Genomic DNA, 15647 nt, shown 5'->3' with positions numbered 1-15647 from the left:
TATCAATATAAGTAAGGAATCATCCCTCTACTCAAGACACATAGGCATATGTGAACACATAAAAAGGTTAAATGCCAAACGTCATGGAAGAATCAGAAAAGCTGTAGTGAAAGTTACAAGGACAGTAGTACAATCTGCTTGGGAAATTACATAACAGCTGAAAAAGAAACAGCAGACTTCGGCCGTTCTGTATGTGGTTTAAATTTGCTAACCCAGAGGCTGGTAAAGAAATGATACATTTCTCTCCATAGAAAGAAGCTGGAGAAAACCGAAACATACAACAAGTACATAGAGGAGGCTGGACTCCAAGGAGGATGCTTGGTGGGAAGGAACAAGCCAAGTCAGGAACATCCCTGAGCAAAGTACAAAGGGGAACAAAAGATTTCAACCTAAGCAAGCTGAGTCGTCATGGAAGGTCCTTCAGGAGTCAGTGCTGTGCCTATCTGACGTCACAAGAGTCAGCCAGAGAATGAAAATGTACATACACAAACAACAGAGACCGTGGGGCAGTAGGAACACATTTACTTCTGTGGTCCACGTGTGGAGGGCTGGGAGGAGAGAAGGGTGGGAGGAGAGAGAGATGGGAGGTGATGAAAGACACTGCAGGCCACGGAGTAAACCTTGTCTTAAAAGCATCAAGAACACATTTAAGGGTTTTAAGCTAGGAAGTGACAATCTAGCGTGTACTTCAGAAAGACCCATCAGAAACAGTACTAACGATTCATTATAAGGGACGATGCTGGAAGCAAATGGACCAATTAAGGCACTGTTAGGCCAACTGAAATCTACTTTCCTCATCTGCAGAATGAGAAGGACTTCTTAACTATGGAGGGGAAGAAGATGGTAAAGGAGGCAGTAGCACTGAGGCCACGCCCAGTCAAACTCCAGGGTAGACAGCAAGACACTTCATCAGGGACATTCAGCGTAGAGGAAGGAATGGGGAGGCGGGGAAATCGTTAGGTTCAATTATAGACATTGTGGTCTGAAAACCATACTGACTAAATTATGACGTTGGAAGACTGATCTAGTTTGTGTCCCGCCTCTATTACTTGCTATTTGTCTCTTCTCTCTCCTCGTGCTCTCAGTTCCTACCCGTAAGAGAAAGCAACAGTAGGAAAAGCTTGCAGGGTGTCAGTGAGAACAAATGACTTCATGAATACAGACAGGAAGTCATACCTACTGCTCTTGTTTCATGTTATTTGGGATGACTGCAGAACACTCCATGGAGATGTTCAACAGGCAAGTCTGGGGTTTTTTGGTTGGTTGGTTTTTAACAGGGTCTGAGATTTAAATGCAAAGGGCATCTTGGGTGTGCAATTTAAAATAACTTATATTACATTTTTTTTTAGTACGGCTGGAAATGGTGGTACACACCTGTAACCCCAGCCCTCAGGAAACTGAGGTAGAAGAATCACCTGCAGTTCAAAGCCAGCCTGGGCTACATAGTAAATTCCAGGCTAGAATTTCAAGACCTTGTTTAAAAAAGAATTTAAAAAAAAAAAAAAGGAAGGAAAAGTTGAAGCTTGTGCTGTAATTATCCAACTTACTAGATGGGAAAATGAATTTCTTAAATGATTGATGAAAAGCAAAGTGAAAAAAAAAATCAAATATTAAAGGCTAGCAAGACTGTCCTTCCAAAAATCAGTCCTTTTTCCAATCAATATCAGGCACATTGTATTAGTTTGGAAAAGCAGTTCTTGTTCAAGAAAATTAGAAAACTAAAAATATATACAAAACTCCACCCAAGAAAAATATTATTTTGAAAGAAAGAAATTGGAGGCGACAGAAAAAAACTGGTTTCTAAAGCAAAACCGAGTGACAGGGAGACCATTTAAATAGATGGGAAGTGCCCCAGAGTTGGTGGAGTAAGAACACAGAGACGTGCTAACACAACTAAAAAAAAAAAAAAAAAAAAAAAAAGAATAGGGCCTTTTTTAAAAATAGGAATGAAATAGGAAGGTTGTTTTGTTTTTAAAGAAGCAGAAAAAGAAAAAGATTTTTTTAGCCATGTTGCTGATTTAGGTAGGAAAAAAAATCTATAAGATCACTTCCTCTCCCTCTCCTTTTTCTCTCCTGAGCATATACATGCACATGCACGCAGGCACGCACACGCACACACACACAGAAACATATGCACGCTCCAACTTGTTAACACCATATATTTTGTTTCTTGAGTAGGATTTTTCTTTGGGGTGGGGTGAAGGAAAGACAGGGTTTCTTTGTGTAGCCCTGGCTGTCCTAGACTCACTTTGTAGACCAGGCTGGCCTGGAACTCAGAGATCCATTTGCCTCTGCCTTCCGAATGCTAGGATCAAAGGTGTGCACCACCACTGCCCCAACAGGTAGGATTTTTTTTTTTTTTTTAATGATAAAGAGAATATAGCACTCGGGGAGGTAGAGCCTAGCATATCACTGTAGGTTCAAAGCCAGCATGGTCTACAAAGTGAGTCCAGGACAGCCAAGGCTACACAGAGAAACCCAGTTTCAAATAAACCACCTGAAATTTACTTGGTAAGATTATGTCAAAACCCTCTCCATCCTAATTATAATATATGGATGCCCCAGAGTTTTTACCTGGGGCAGAGGATGCTGTAAGGAATGGGAGATAGAGAAAAACAACATGGATGCCAGGCTGGAGCAGAAGGCATCATGCTACACATCACGACTTAACTGAACAAACATTAAATATGGCTAGTGAGATTTATGCAATGGGGTGGAGGGGCATACAAACAAGGAAGTAGGTGGTAAGTCCTAGCTCTGCCCACAGGAAAGATCTAGAAGCAAGGACAACACAACTCTAGTGAGTGCAACAATTCTCTTCTATTTACTAAGCATTCCTCCACAAAAAGAAAACAAGACTCCTTGGAGAAATAGCTAAATCCAGGTCCAGGGCAGGAAGCACTCAAGGTAAGCCTATCTCTGATGACATCACGTAAGAAAGACTGGGCCAGCCAGGTGACTTAGCAAGTAAAGGTCCCTGATGACCTGAGTTTGATCCCTCGGATCCCTCTGGTGAAATGGGAGAACCAATCTCTCCAAGTTGTCCTCTGACCAATATAGACATACAAGAGCATGCCCGTGGACACACAGGCACATATGTACTCACATACATAAAATAAATAAATGTAATAAAACATTTTAACTAGCAAAGCTACACCAAAATGAGGCAGCAGACTTTGAAGAAGCTCTCAATGGGCCACCTTTGATGGTAATGAGCTACTGTCAAGGCACATTCCATTTTTATTTTTAAATCCATTAAAAAAGGAGTGGGGAGGAACGAGCTCTTCTCTATACAGGAATGCCTCCACCTAATGTGGAAATCACAGCATTGGAAAATGACAAGTTCATGTGCACAAGTATGATTTTGGGCACAGACATTTATTAGTACTATTGACCCATTGACTCAAGAAGCGCCGTAAGAGGAAAGGATCAGCCCTCCCAAAATTACCTTACAGCCTTCTTTATTAATTATAAAGGGGCAGCAGTGGAGAGGCCTGTAATCTACTAAACTAAGTGATTACCTTGATACGTCTAACCAGGCTCTAGGGGTAAACTGACCAGAACTTGCAAGATGACAGCATCAGCTCAGCTATCTAGTATTCTCACCAAAGATGTGTAATCTGAGCCTAATTAGGAGAAAAGGATCTATCTGTGCAACCACCACAGAACATTCTAGAAAACAGCATGTCTGGCCTCAAAATGACAGAACCATGAAAGATGGCTCTTTTTAAAAGCCTTTTAATGCTGTGTGGGGTGCATCCCAGTGAAAGAGTACTTACTATTCTGCCATACAGGAAGCCCTGGGTTGATAGCTAGCACCACAAAAGAGAAATAACGGAAAGAAGAAAAGGATGGACAGTAGGGAAATGGTTCTAGACTGAAGGCTCCATCCCAGAGACATGAAAACCAAATCTAGTGTGTATTTGCTGGTGACTTGAAGATCTGTATGGGGCAAGATAAAGCAATGCTGAAGGGCCAACACAACAAAGAGTATGGCCTGGATTCTAGATAATAATAGCAGAAGTATGTCAATTGCATAGCAATGTTTCTGAGGCAATAACCTGATTTTCAGGAATTCCACGACGAATGCTCAAGAGTCAAGTATCATGCCTGCTACTCATTCCCCTGGGGTTTGATAAAAAAGAAAAACTGGGAATATATAATTCAGGATGACAGCAATAATACAAATGGGCAAAATGTTAACAGCTGATAGCTCTAGATAAAGTAGACACAGATATGAACTGTCACTGTGCTCTGAGTTCAAGTCCCCTGTGATTTTGAAATCCCCCCCACCAAAAAAAATATATATAACTATCTTCTTGGAAGTCAAAAATATACCCAACAGTCCCTAGCATAAAGTAGATACTCAAATGAATAATCATTTTCATAAATCAAATGTTTGCTTTCATACCAATGGCCTTATGGGCTAGCAATACCATGTCTTTATTTAATATAGCAAATATAATATAAGAGGTTGATTAATATAATAGTCTCTGTTTAAAAGCCTAATAATTAGATCATAATCACGCTGTTTCTCTGATGTTACATGATTCCACTCTATTCCTTCACTTCCCCTCAAAGCAGGCCGAGAACATCTTGAATTAATCCTTTCAACATGTTTTTTCCAATATTGCCTCACATGTGAGGGATTTAGAAATGATTGTGTATTGGTAGCCATTACCCATCACCACCAGGTAGATATTTTAATAAAGAGATGGGCAGACATGGACGCTCCAGCTCAAACATGCCCCTGTGTGTGGTCTGCTTTGATTGCTGTCACCCTGCAAGGCAGGCTGCCTTGCTGCTCTCTTCATGTTCCTGCTGTGGAACCTGAAGCAACCTAGCCCAGGGATGGAGAGATCTGCTCCAGGAGCGAGCAGTGCAACAGCCGCTTAACATTCCTGTGATTGCTAACAAAGCTGGAGACAAGGGGCAGGAACTCTTCAGAAGGATGCTCCCTCGCTAGATAGGCATAAGCAAAAGTGAAAGTGGGTTGTCATTTAAGCTAATCTCTACTTGAACCTTTTAAGAGATAAAACCATTTGAGCAGTAATTTAGTACTAAATTAACTTGGAGGTTTTTTTTTCCCTATCGTTAAAGTTTTCATTGTTTAAATAAGGGTTCCTGCAAGAGAAATGAGGCGATGCTCCTGTTTTATTCAGAAGAACAGAGCTGATGATTTGCAAGGGCGACTGGGCGGCTTGACTTAACATAGGCAGATACGGCAAAGAGTCAAGCACACAAGCCTGTCCTAGAACATCGGAGGACCATCAAATGTTGCAGTGCCACCATTATTATCACACACTGCTAACCTCTGTGTACCAGCAAGAACTGTACCAGACAAGGAAAACCCCATGGCAAGAAGGATGGCAGGTGGCAATACCAGATCCCCTGAAAGGATCCCTAACATAACAAGTTTATGGGTGAGACTAAAATGGAAGGACTCCATGTTTTTTGTTTATTGGACCAATGATAACTTGTCCTCTGTATCATCTACCAAAAAGCAACTAGAGTTGCCACAAAACTGGCAAAGCTGGATGACTGTGTTGAATTAAGTGGTTCTACTCCCAAATCAGCTAAGTTTGAACACTAGCTGGGAGAGGCCAGGGATTAAAAGGTCCGCGCCTGCATGTCTCAGGTAGGTTTCCCTAGTAAGTACATGCACAAGAGACAAGCTAGTCAAGATGTCTGTAAGGCAGCATTTCCTGGATCACCTGCCGGGCGGCTGATCTCATACTGAGCCACTAGGAGGCCCTTTGATTTTGTTTTTTCACCCCTGAGACGGGTCCTTTCTTTGAAAGAACTTCACTTGAGGCTGAAAGTATTACTTTGGCAGACTGTAATTTAAGCCGTTTACACCATCCTCTTAGGCTAGCTCTACCAAACAGCCACAATATATTTTCAAATATTCCGAGGTTTAAACATTCCATGAACACCATGGCCACGACAATGACAACTCTTGTCTGGGTGTCTAATTGGCATAAAGAAACACAGCCACGAACACAGCTGGAAAGCAGAAAAAGAAAGGCCGGCATGGAGGCCTGCTTTAAAGAAGTGCAGGTTGGTTAAGATGAAAGACAGAAAGGAAAGGTGTCCACTCTCTCAACAGCGATGAGAAGAACTGGGCATCCTCCACCTATGAGCCAAGACAGACAGTTAAAGGAAAAGCGGATTCATTTTATGGCACGGCAAGGAGATGAAGGCTCATAGGCAGAACCACTTCCCTCCTCGGGTTCACTGCAGAATCATCAGTCTTCCAGTTCCATTGGGATTGGGCTGAAAAGTAATAAGAAATGAGGGCAATTAGAGAGGAAACAGGAGAGCAACTGAGGAAGGAACCACCTAAAGACAAAACAGTGCAGAGACTGAGCTGGATGCAGGAAACAAGAACTTGGGATTCGGTCTCTGAAAGGGAAGCTCCAGGAGCCTGCCCTGAGAGGCACACAGGCCTGAGCTACCTCCTGAGTAGCAGAGAGAGGGCTGGGGGAGGGGAGGGGGAAGGAGGGAAAGGGCTAGGTACCTTCTAGAGGGAAAGCACAGCACGTGGTGGTCGTTAAGATACTAGAGTGTCATGAAGGGGAAAAAGATGTGGCCCATTTAATTTCAATGTTAGGAAAAGAGCTTGGTCAGGAAAGGGCCTGCCTCAAATGCCTGATGCCCTAGGTGCCCTGCCCAGTGCCACATAAACAGGTATGGCTGACAGACACCTGTAAACCTCATCCTCGGCAGGTAAAATCATCCCTGACTCTGGCTACACCCAGCCAGTTCTTAGCCAGCCTTGGAAACATGGGGCCCTGTCTGATGATGATAATGATGATGCCGTGCAAGGTAAAGAAGGGGAGAGGGCTCCAAGCTTAGGGACACAGGGGTACTAGTCGTACTGTTCCCAGTGACGAAGAGGACCTTGCGGGACGTTCTTACCAGTGGCAGAACAATGAAAAGGTAGGTCCGTTTCAGAAATGCTATCACCGCCATGTATAGATGTGGTGCGGGCGATGGGAGAAACGGGCAGGTTTGTTTTCAGACAGATTCCTCCCCACCCTCCAGGGGTGGTATAACTTAATTCTAACTTGACGGTGCAGTCTCATGCTTGAGGGGTGAGGGGGAATTAGACGGTCTACCTTTTCTCAAAGAGGTTTTTTTCTCAAAGAATTCTGCCAAGAGCAAGACACTTATTCTAGGCATTTCCACAAGTCCACACTCACTGGAACACCAACTTCAAACCCTGAGTAGCATTTGAGTATATTTCACGGGATTTCCACTCCAAGCTAACTTCCCATTCTGAAATGCCTAGGTCAAAATACTGGGTTAAATAACTAGATGCCATAGCAACATCCACCAAGATATTTTGGGGGGGGGGGGGGTCAAATCCTCACCACAGCTCTTCCTTTGTTCAAGACCCCAAGATCATTAACAGGCTCCCTTGGCACCTGCTCTCATCAACCTTAACACTGAGTTCCTCTCCGGCATAACCATCAAGGCTGTGCATCATTTTGGCCATATAAATACCTACATGTCCCTTGTCTACTTCCTTGTCCGTGGACAACTGCACCAAGGCTTTGGAGGCCAAGCACTGGAAGACCTTCAAAGATTAAAAAGAAAAAGTGTTCATCAACCCCAACAGCAGCTGCCGGCTAGAACCTGCAATTTAAATCTCTGAAAAAGAAACCGTGGCTTCTGAAACTCCAATGAGGAGGTATCACTTATGATTACAAACATTCCAGTGGGTTCCTTCCTTCACTGATAGCTTCCAGACCAACAAAAGGTTTTGAGGGTTGGTTTTTGGGGGTTTTGTTGTTGTTGTTGTTTTGTGTTTGAGGTTTTTTTTTTTAAGGGGGCTTTGTTTTTGTTTTAAATCACATTTTGATGAAATTCCCTAAACCCTGAATATACAAATTCCTTCATGCATTTTCTTGACCAGCGGCCAACTCAGGAGATGGGTTTTTACCTGGCCAGGTCCTCTCAGACCCCTCAACATTGTCCCTTATGTAATTAATTGTTCAGCTGGGAACAACAATCACCACCAAAATCTTCAGATTTGTATCTGTATTAAATGAAATCATCAGGAAGAAGCGTCACTAAAATCAAAATGAAGGAGCTAGAGAAATGGGTCAGAGGAGAGATAAGAGCAGAGCACTGGGTTCAGTGGCCAGCATCCACAGAGCAACTCACAGCCATCACTAGTCCCGGCTCTAGGGCATGCGATGCCCACTTCAGTAAGCACCAGGCACATAGGCACACACTTGTAGCATACATGTAAGCAAAAAAGAAAACAAAAAACACAAAACAAAAAAAACCTCTCATGTACATGAAATAAATATCTTTTTAAAAAACACTTAATAAAAAAGAAAGGGATATAGGGAGGCAGGGAGAGAAAGAGGGAAAATGGGCAACGTCACATGTCACAAACCTTAGAAAACGGAGGCCATGTATTTTCAGGGAAGGGGGAAGAATTTCAGAAATGAACAATAAGGCTGTCCAATATTTTCAATTGAAATATTAAAAATCATATTTTAAATGAATGGGGTAAATATTGAGAAATAAAATTAGCAACATTTTCTCTCCCCTGTTACCACTCAACCCCAACCCACAAAAATAACAGCAGAGTACTCACGGTACGTAGTATGGGCTTCCCATGCCACGGAAGGCATTTTCATCACTTCAGTTACAGACTGAAATCAACACTTAGCCCGTTAGAAATGGCTTTTTTTCTTTTAAGCAATATATGTACAAAATGCAACGACATTTAAGAGGACCTGAAGGCACATACATTCATATATATATATATATATATATATATATATATATATATATATATATATATGTATGTATGTATATATGTATATATATATTCTCATAGCCATCAAACTAAAATAAGTTTTCCCTACGAAAGTCTGCGGGTGGAGGGTATTCATTATGGGGACAACTGGAAATGGCCAATTTCATCAAGGTTGCAGGCCACAGTGGAGGATTAGCCACAATTACTACATATTTACACAACCATATTTACACAACAATAAAACTCTTCTTAGCTGATCCAAACAAAACCTTGCTCAAAATAAACTAAACCACAGAAAAGGTCTCTTCGGCACAAGCAGGCAGGCATCCACTGTGCTTCCTGCCCCTGCGTGGCCACTACCCTCTGCGGCAACCCTTCATTCCGCCCTCCTCAGGCAAGAGGAGCGGGCAAGGCTCTGTATATCCAGTTGAGAATCTGTATAATTCAGATAATGATACTGCAATTATGAGTAGGGAAACTCATTCTGAAGTAACTGTGGAAAAATTATAGGATGCCCAAGATGTATTTAAAATAATCTGGGAGGAACAGAAAGCCCAGAGGGGACAGATGAGTCCGGGTGGGTAACTATTGAAACTGGGGGATTTGCACGCAGAGTTTAATAAGGAATTCTTTCTGCTTTTGTGTATTCTTGCAATTTCTCACAAGAAAGTAGGGGGGCGGGAGAGAAAATAAGGCCAATTTAAAAGTCATCCTGAAAAAAAAAAATGTTTCCCTTTAAGAAAAAGAAAAAATTCCTTTTAGCTTTTTCTGTACAAATGACAAAGGAGAAAGAACCTGCAAAGAAAACCAAGGTAGGCTCTTCTTCTAGATTTAAGAAAAGACAAATGAAATCCTTAAGAACCAAAACATGAGCTTCCTGAAGCTTAGCTTTCGCCTGTGTGACTTATTACAACACAGCCCAGCAGTCTCCCATATGAAGGCACTTTGGACGACATCTGCCCGGTGGCTGCCAAATAAAGTCCAGAGGTTGCAGGATCATTTGTCAACACCAAAGGCAAAGGTACCAAGAGCTTGTCCTTTCTTCCCAGGGGTCACTCCTTCTGATCCATACCTAGAGCAAACAATCTCACTGCCTTCTGAATACAAAACAGTTTTAGTCAAGGTAGTATCCACCCACGATCCGTATCTCTGACCAGGCATCCCTGCCAGGAGGAAAAACAGAAGGTCCACTGGCAGGACATCAAGGGGCCTGTCCCCACCCAAGATCTACAGGTAGCCCAGCCTCGGTTCAGCTCGGCTTCAGTGGCCTCACCTGAAAACAATGGAAGTTTCCTAAAAAGATTTCCACTACCTTTCCTTTTCCAAAGTTCTATATTCATGAGACTCTCTAATATTTCTTAAAGCACGTCAGTACTCCACAATGTTCTACATTTTCTAGTGCTTTCATTTGGGTATGTGGACTCCTGTATATGTGTGTGTGTGTGTGTGTGTGTGCGCGCGTGTGTGTGTGTGCGCGCGCGCAAAAGCACGTATGCACATGTTCCTATCTGTGTCAGTACACACACTCTGATACCACTACTCGGTGCTTACACGGGACGAATTGCTTGCATCTTGAAGCGGCAAGTTTCCAGTTCCGCAACAGATGTCGCTGTGTGATTTCTCCTCTCTGTGCTGGACTTTCTGGTAAGAATGGCCAGCACAGTGGTCAGGAGCATTCTTCCAAAGACAGACACACAGCATTTTAATCCTGTGTAGAATTGCTTTTACGTTTTCTTCCTATGTGGCCAATTTCCATTCAAACCACAGTATCAATTAGTTTGGCCTCGTCTAAGAAATACCCTCACATAAAAATGGCCCTTTTGTTAACTCCACACAAACATTTATGTACCCACGCACGCGCGCGTGCGCGCGCGCGCACACACACACACACACACAATTTCTTTAATTAAATACAAATTCTACGGCAAATTAGCTTTCAAATGTCACATAATCAGGCCCAATAAGAATGAGTCTCATAACACTGATTTTCATCGTAGTTCTATCAATTTTAAAGAAAAAAAAAAATCCCTCAGCAACAGAGACCGAAGAATTAAAAATTAAAAAAAAAAAAAAAAAAAAAAACTCTTACGTATCAAGCTGAAATGTACCTAGTATGGGATAAAGTTTACAGATAAAATCCAAGAACACCATTAATGATGACCTTTAAAAATCAGGATTTTCATTTGAACAACCCCCTTAAAAATAAACACAGCGAGGCTAATATAATTGCAAGATGTCTCTCTCACCTACCCTTCTGACATTCACTATCTTGATACATGTCACAGAAAAGTGACGTCTCTTTCCTTCACCCAGCACACTGTCCGATGCTGATCAGTCTCAACAGGTAGCTATCTAGCAGTGTCTTCCAATGAGAGCCAACAGTGGCAGGGAAACAAAGATTTCAAAACCTCCTCTGGATCCGGAGAGCCTGTCCCGCTCTGCGGTTGTGGAGGGAGTGGAGAGGAGCAGGCGGTGAGTAGGGGATCAACTTCTGGAAGACGGGGAAGTCAGGAAGTAAGAGAGGAAGCCAGAGTGCCCAGCCTGTTATCAGCGTCCCCGTCCCACTCCCCTTCGCCAGGAAAGCCACTGGGGAAAACTGGATAAAGCATGTACAACATCCATATGAATAAAGCTCTTTGTTCCAGAGAACTGCCTGCTCTTTTATTCCCCCCTTTTTTTCGTATTTGTTCATTTCAAAAGATTGCTCAATGGGTCTCTTGTTCCTCCAAAATGTCCCGGGCAAATAATGCAAGCTTGTCTCGTCACACAAGTCGCTAAATGAAGCCTTGTGCGTCTCCAGTGACACACTGTAAATATAAAGTGGCATTAATGAGGGATATTTTATCGAAGCTATCACGGGCAAGTGCAAGTCCCTCCCGAGACTATTCAATTCGATGCAGAGGAAGGCAACAATAGCAGGGCGTCACTTTTACAAAGTCCCTGTCCCTGGTATGCAAGCCCCAACCGGCTACAGCAAGCCAGGACTAACTGCCACCCTCACAAATCCCCCACCCATCTATCAACCATCTTCTCTAATCCTGAAAAAGGCTTAAGAGTTGGGTGATCAACCACAGGTTCCTTCAGGATCTAAACAGCAGCATGCCTGCACCTTAAACAAGACGGGAGCCACTAGAACAGTGTGGACAATCTATTTTGGCTGCATCTCATACAGGTGTGTTTCATCCAAACACCACAGGAGAGATGGGGTTAGATTTTCTCTGGAATGGGGGTGAGGGTTGGGGTGCAGGGAGGATGGTTTCGGTTACAGAGGCAAACAGAACCAGGAACCCAATGCACAATAGCAGGATTTGGCTTTCTCGGCGTGGAGGAGAATGAGACAAGCCTAATGAAGTTTAGAAGGGAGTTCCAACAGGTTTCCTTAACCCAGGGAATGCGAAGCAGAGGCCCCTGAGAAAGCTTTAACTTAGCATCTGAGGAAAAGAAGTCCTTGAGCGTCCACCTGAAATTGACCCCTGTAGTAGGGAATCTAGGGCTTAGCCAAGTCCATCTCTCAAACTGTATACATGCATACATGCATACACACACATACATACATACATACACAGCCTTCAAAATATTACAGAAAGTCATCTCATTCCCTCACTGCAAATCTAGCCCAATTACTTTCTAATTTGAACACAATCTGATAAGCGGCGTACAAACAGGGATGTACACAAGAGCAAGAAGCTGCTTCCATGGTAACTGGCAACAGAATTTTCCTGTAGCTTTGACATGCACGGTTGAGTTCCAGACCGTTCCTTCTTAAGTCAGCACACATCCCTCGCCAGGAAAGGCAACTTCTCCCCGAAGAGAGAGTACAAATACAGTACTGTTGTTCCTACCCGGAGCCTTCAATGAGCAGGCTTCACAAGGGAGGCAGAATCCAATTCTACTCTGCTGGTGTAGTGGCACTGCATGATTCCCGTTTTTAAGTCGAAAGGCAATATCCTGGGCCAGGACTTCCCACCCCCACCCTACGTTCTGCAGCCAATACAAGTCTATTGTTGCCTCTGTAATGCGCCAGTTACCCAGCCTTTACTCGCGCTCACGTTTAACTGACACTGGCGCTTTTTACAATGCAGCACCAGGGATGTCTTTCGGGAACACTCTATCGAACCCGTCCAAGTCAGTGGCATCACCAGAAATTAAGTTGTAACCACACCGGCTTCGGCTAAACCTAATTATCTCGTAACTCATAAATTAAGAATTCACAGAAGAAAAACATATAAACATCCGGAGACAGACCGTAGCATGGAAGACAAAATTCTCAAGATGGAATAAAAGAAGCTGCCAAGCTCCCACCCTTAGAGCCTAAATGGGTTCTACAAACTGACTTCTCCCCAAGCCTATTTTTATATGGGGGGGGGGGGAGTAAATCAACCAACCTGGCATCCCCTAAATCCGAAACTAGCACTCCCAAGCATCCCCATCTCCAACAGCGTGTCTCCTGCGGTGTTTACATAACTATGTGTCCTCTAGCGTGTAAACAAAAGACACAACCCAAGCAGCAAGGCGCCCCCGGAGCCGCACGCTGGCCCAGCGCTGCATCTTCCCGGGCTGGGGGCTCCGCAGGTGGGGGGCTGAGCTCGGCGTCCTCCACCACTTGTTGCTGCTCCCAGGTCCTGCAGCTCGGAGCTGCAAGGAGGGGTTTTTGCAGACACAGAGCCCTAGTGCATCCCCCTCGAGCCCAGCCGCCCTCTCGCCACCGCCCGGTGCCGCTGGGTCCAGCCGGTCGCCAGGAGCCAGAGGCAGGCGGCACAGCAGCAAGGGGACGCCGCGCGGCGGGCAAGAGCGGCGAGGTGGCGGGAAGGCGGGCGCAGCGCGGCCGGCCTCTCCGGTGGGGAAGAGCTCCGGCTCCCTTTTGTTAGCAAATGCAAACACTGCCCTCTTCTTTCCCGACCGCGCCAACGCGCCCGGCACGGGGGCAGCCACACGCGGGGCTCATGCCAAGCGCTCGGCGTCTTCAGGGAAGGCGCGGCGCTCGCAGAGCCGCCACCTGGGCAGATTCTCAAGTCGGCCGGCCACGAGGGGAGCGCCCCGAGGCCCGCAGGGCGAGCGCCGGGCCGCAGAGGCCGTGAACGCCCCCGCCACCACCTGCGGGCCGCTTGCCCGAAGGACGCGCAGCCGGAAAATCCCGGATCCCCACTCGCGGCAGAGGCCTCCGCGGCGCGGATCGGCTGCGGGTTCCAGGAGCCGTCCTGCAGCGGCGGCGACGAGCGGCCGCCCCCCGAGCCGGGAACTTTCCCTGCCTGGATTCCAGCCAAGCCGACCCGCAGCCCAGCGGAGGGGGCCGCGGGGCTGCGTTCGGCTGGAGGGAAACACGAGAGGCGTGCAGCTCTGGGGCGGGGGACCTGCAGAGCGCGGGCAAGGGGGGGTAGAGGACACGACTGTGGGGATGTCCTGGGGACCACCGAGGAGAAAGCTTTGGGGAAAGGAGAATCGACCCGCGGGCCGAGCTGAACGGAGGGGACGAAGGCTTAGCCTGGGGACACAGTAGGACCTGCAAGTTCCAGGGACAAGAGCGAGTTTCGGAGGGTCCGGAAGGTTCGGGGGAGCCTCAGAGGGCTCCCCTTCCCCCACGCGCTAGCCCCCGGCCCTGAGCTCACTCCACTCAGCACCCCGCGCTACGCCAGAAAGAAGAGGTGTGGGTGCAGCCATCCCTGAGGGCGCCCATCCGCAGCCGGCGGGCAGGAGAGAAGGGGCGCCGACCCCTCGGCCCCTTTACATCGCAGCCCCGACTTTCCTTGCCACGCTCCCGCCGCTTTGGATTTAGGAAGTGGGGGGGAGGTTGTCATGGAAACGTCCCCCCCTTCCATAGCTACGGCTCCTGGGGGGTGCCCGGGGGGGGAGATTTCGGGACCAATCCGCGGGTGCCCACAACCTACCTGTGGGGATCAGTGCCGCGGCTGAGAGGAGCAACAGCAGGAGCCGGAGCCGGAGCCCGGGAGGCGCCGCCGCCGCCGCCGCCGCCACAGCCGCTGCCGCCGCACACTGGGATCCGCTCGGCAGCACAGCACTCGCCATGTCGGGCACCTGCCTCAGACTGGCGGTGGTGGCTGCCTCGGGAGCCCGAGCGAACAACTAATGAGATGCCAATGAGATGCGCTGAAGGCGGAGTCGGGAGAGGCCAATCGTGGCGCCGCTAGCCCAACCCGGCTCTCGGAGGACTGGCCCCCCTCCCCCACCCCGCCCCCTGGCGCTAGCGTTCGGCCGCGCGCCCGCGCCACCTAGGGGCGGGGCCTAGGGGAGGGGCTTATGCAAATATGTTTACGTTAAAATTCGGCTTCGCCTTTTTCCCCCTAAGGGAGGAAAAAGTGTGCTGCCCCGCTCCTGGAATGGAGGCGGGGGAGGGGGCTGCGACTTCGGGAGGCGGGTCTCTAGCTTTCATGCACCTTTTATTGGGAAACCTTCGCGGCGGTGTTCGCCGCGGTGGACACGCCTCGAAGAGTCTCACAGTGAGGCTCCCCGGTCCGGGCATTGCCTGTGCATCGGCCTGTGGAAGTCACACGTTGCAAAATTTCCTTCCCTCACCTTGTACGAAGGAGTAAGCTTCTTTTTTTTTTTAAGGAAGCCAGGGAGTGGAGAGTACGAATGCAGGTCCCCGGATTGACAAAACAATCTGGGAGAAGTGCATGCGTGCTTTGCACGTCCGGTGGAGCAGGAGAGCCCGCTCAACAACCTAGCGGCAGACTAGGGGATAGTTGGGAGACTAAAGCCTTGGAGTCGAGTTCTGGGATTTTCAAGTGGATGTTTAGCTGTAGGTTCTGGGGAAAGGTAAGTAAAAGGGAGGGTATTCTCAGGATTCCCAGCTTGGTGGAAGTGTCCTTCCCATGTTTAGTAGATTATAGCATATAAGTAACATTGTATA

At 46.6% G+C, this 15647-nt stretch overlaps 1 protein-coding gene across 6 annotated transcripts in view; it reads right to left on the bottom strand.

The window, feature by feature from the left end:
• The window catches only part of Cadm1 (cell adhesion molecule 1), a 319949-nt gene extending 305131 nt beyond the window's left edge, over window positions 1-14818 (bottom strand). For all 6 annotated transcript variants that reach the window (XM_051156359.1, XM_051156360.1, XM_051156361.1 and 3 more), the window contains exon 1: window positions 14665-14818. In XM_051156359.1, the coding sequence (XP_051012316.1) occupies window positions 14665-14803 (139 nt within the window). In that variant the 5' untranslated portion in view covers window positions 14804-14818. The remainder of the gene's footprint in view (window positions 1-14664) is intronic.
• Window positions 14819-15647: the final 829 nt, after the last annotated feature.

This window comes from Acomys russatus, chromosome 14 (genome assembly GCF_903995435.1).
Source record: "Acomys russatus chromosome 14, mAcoRus1.1, whole genome shotgun sequence".
NCBI classification, from domain to species: domain Eukaryota; kingdom Metazoa; phylum Chordata; class Mammalia; order Rodentia; family Muridae; genus Acomys; species Acomys russatus.
This window is presented reverse-complemented; position numbering and strand designations above follow the sequence as displayed.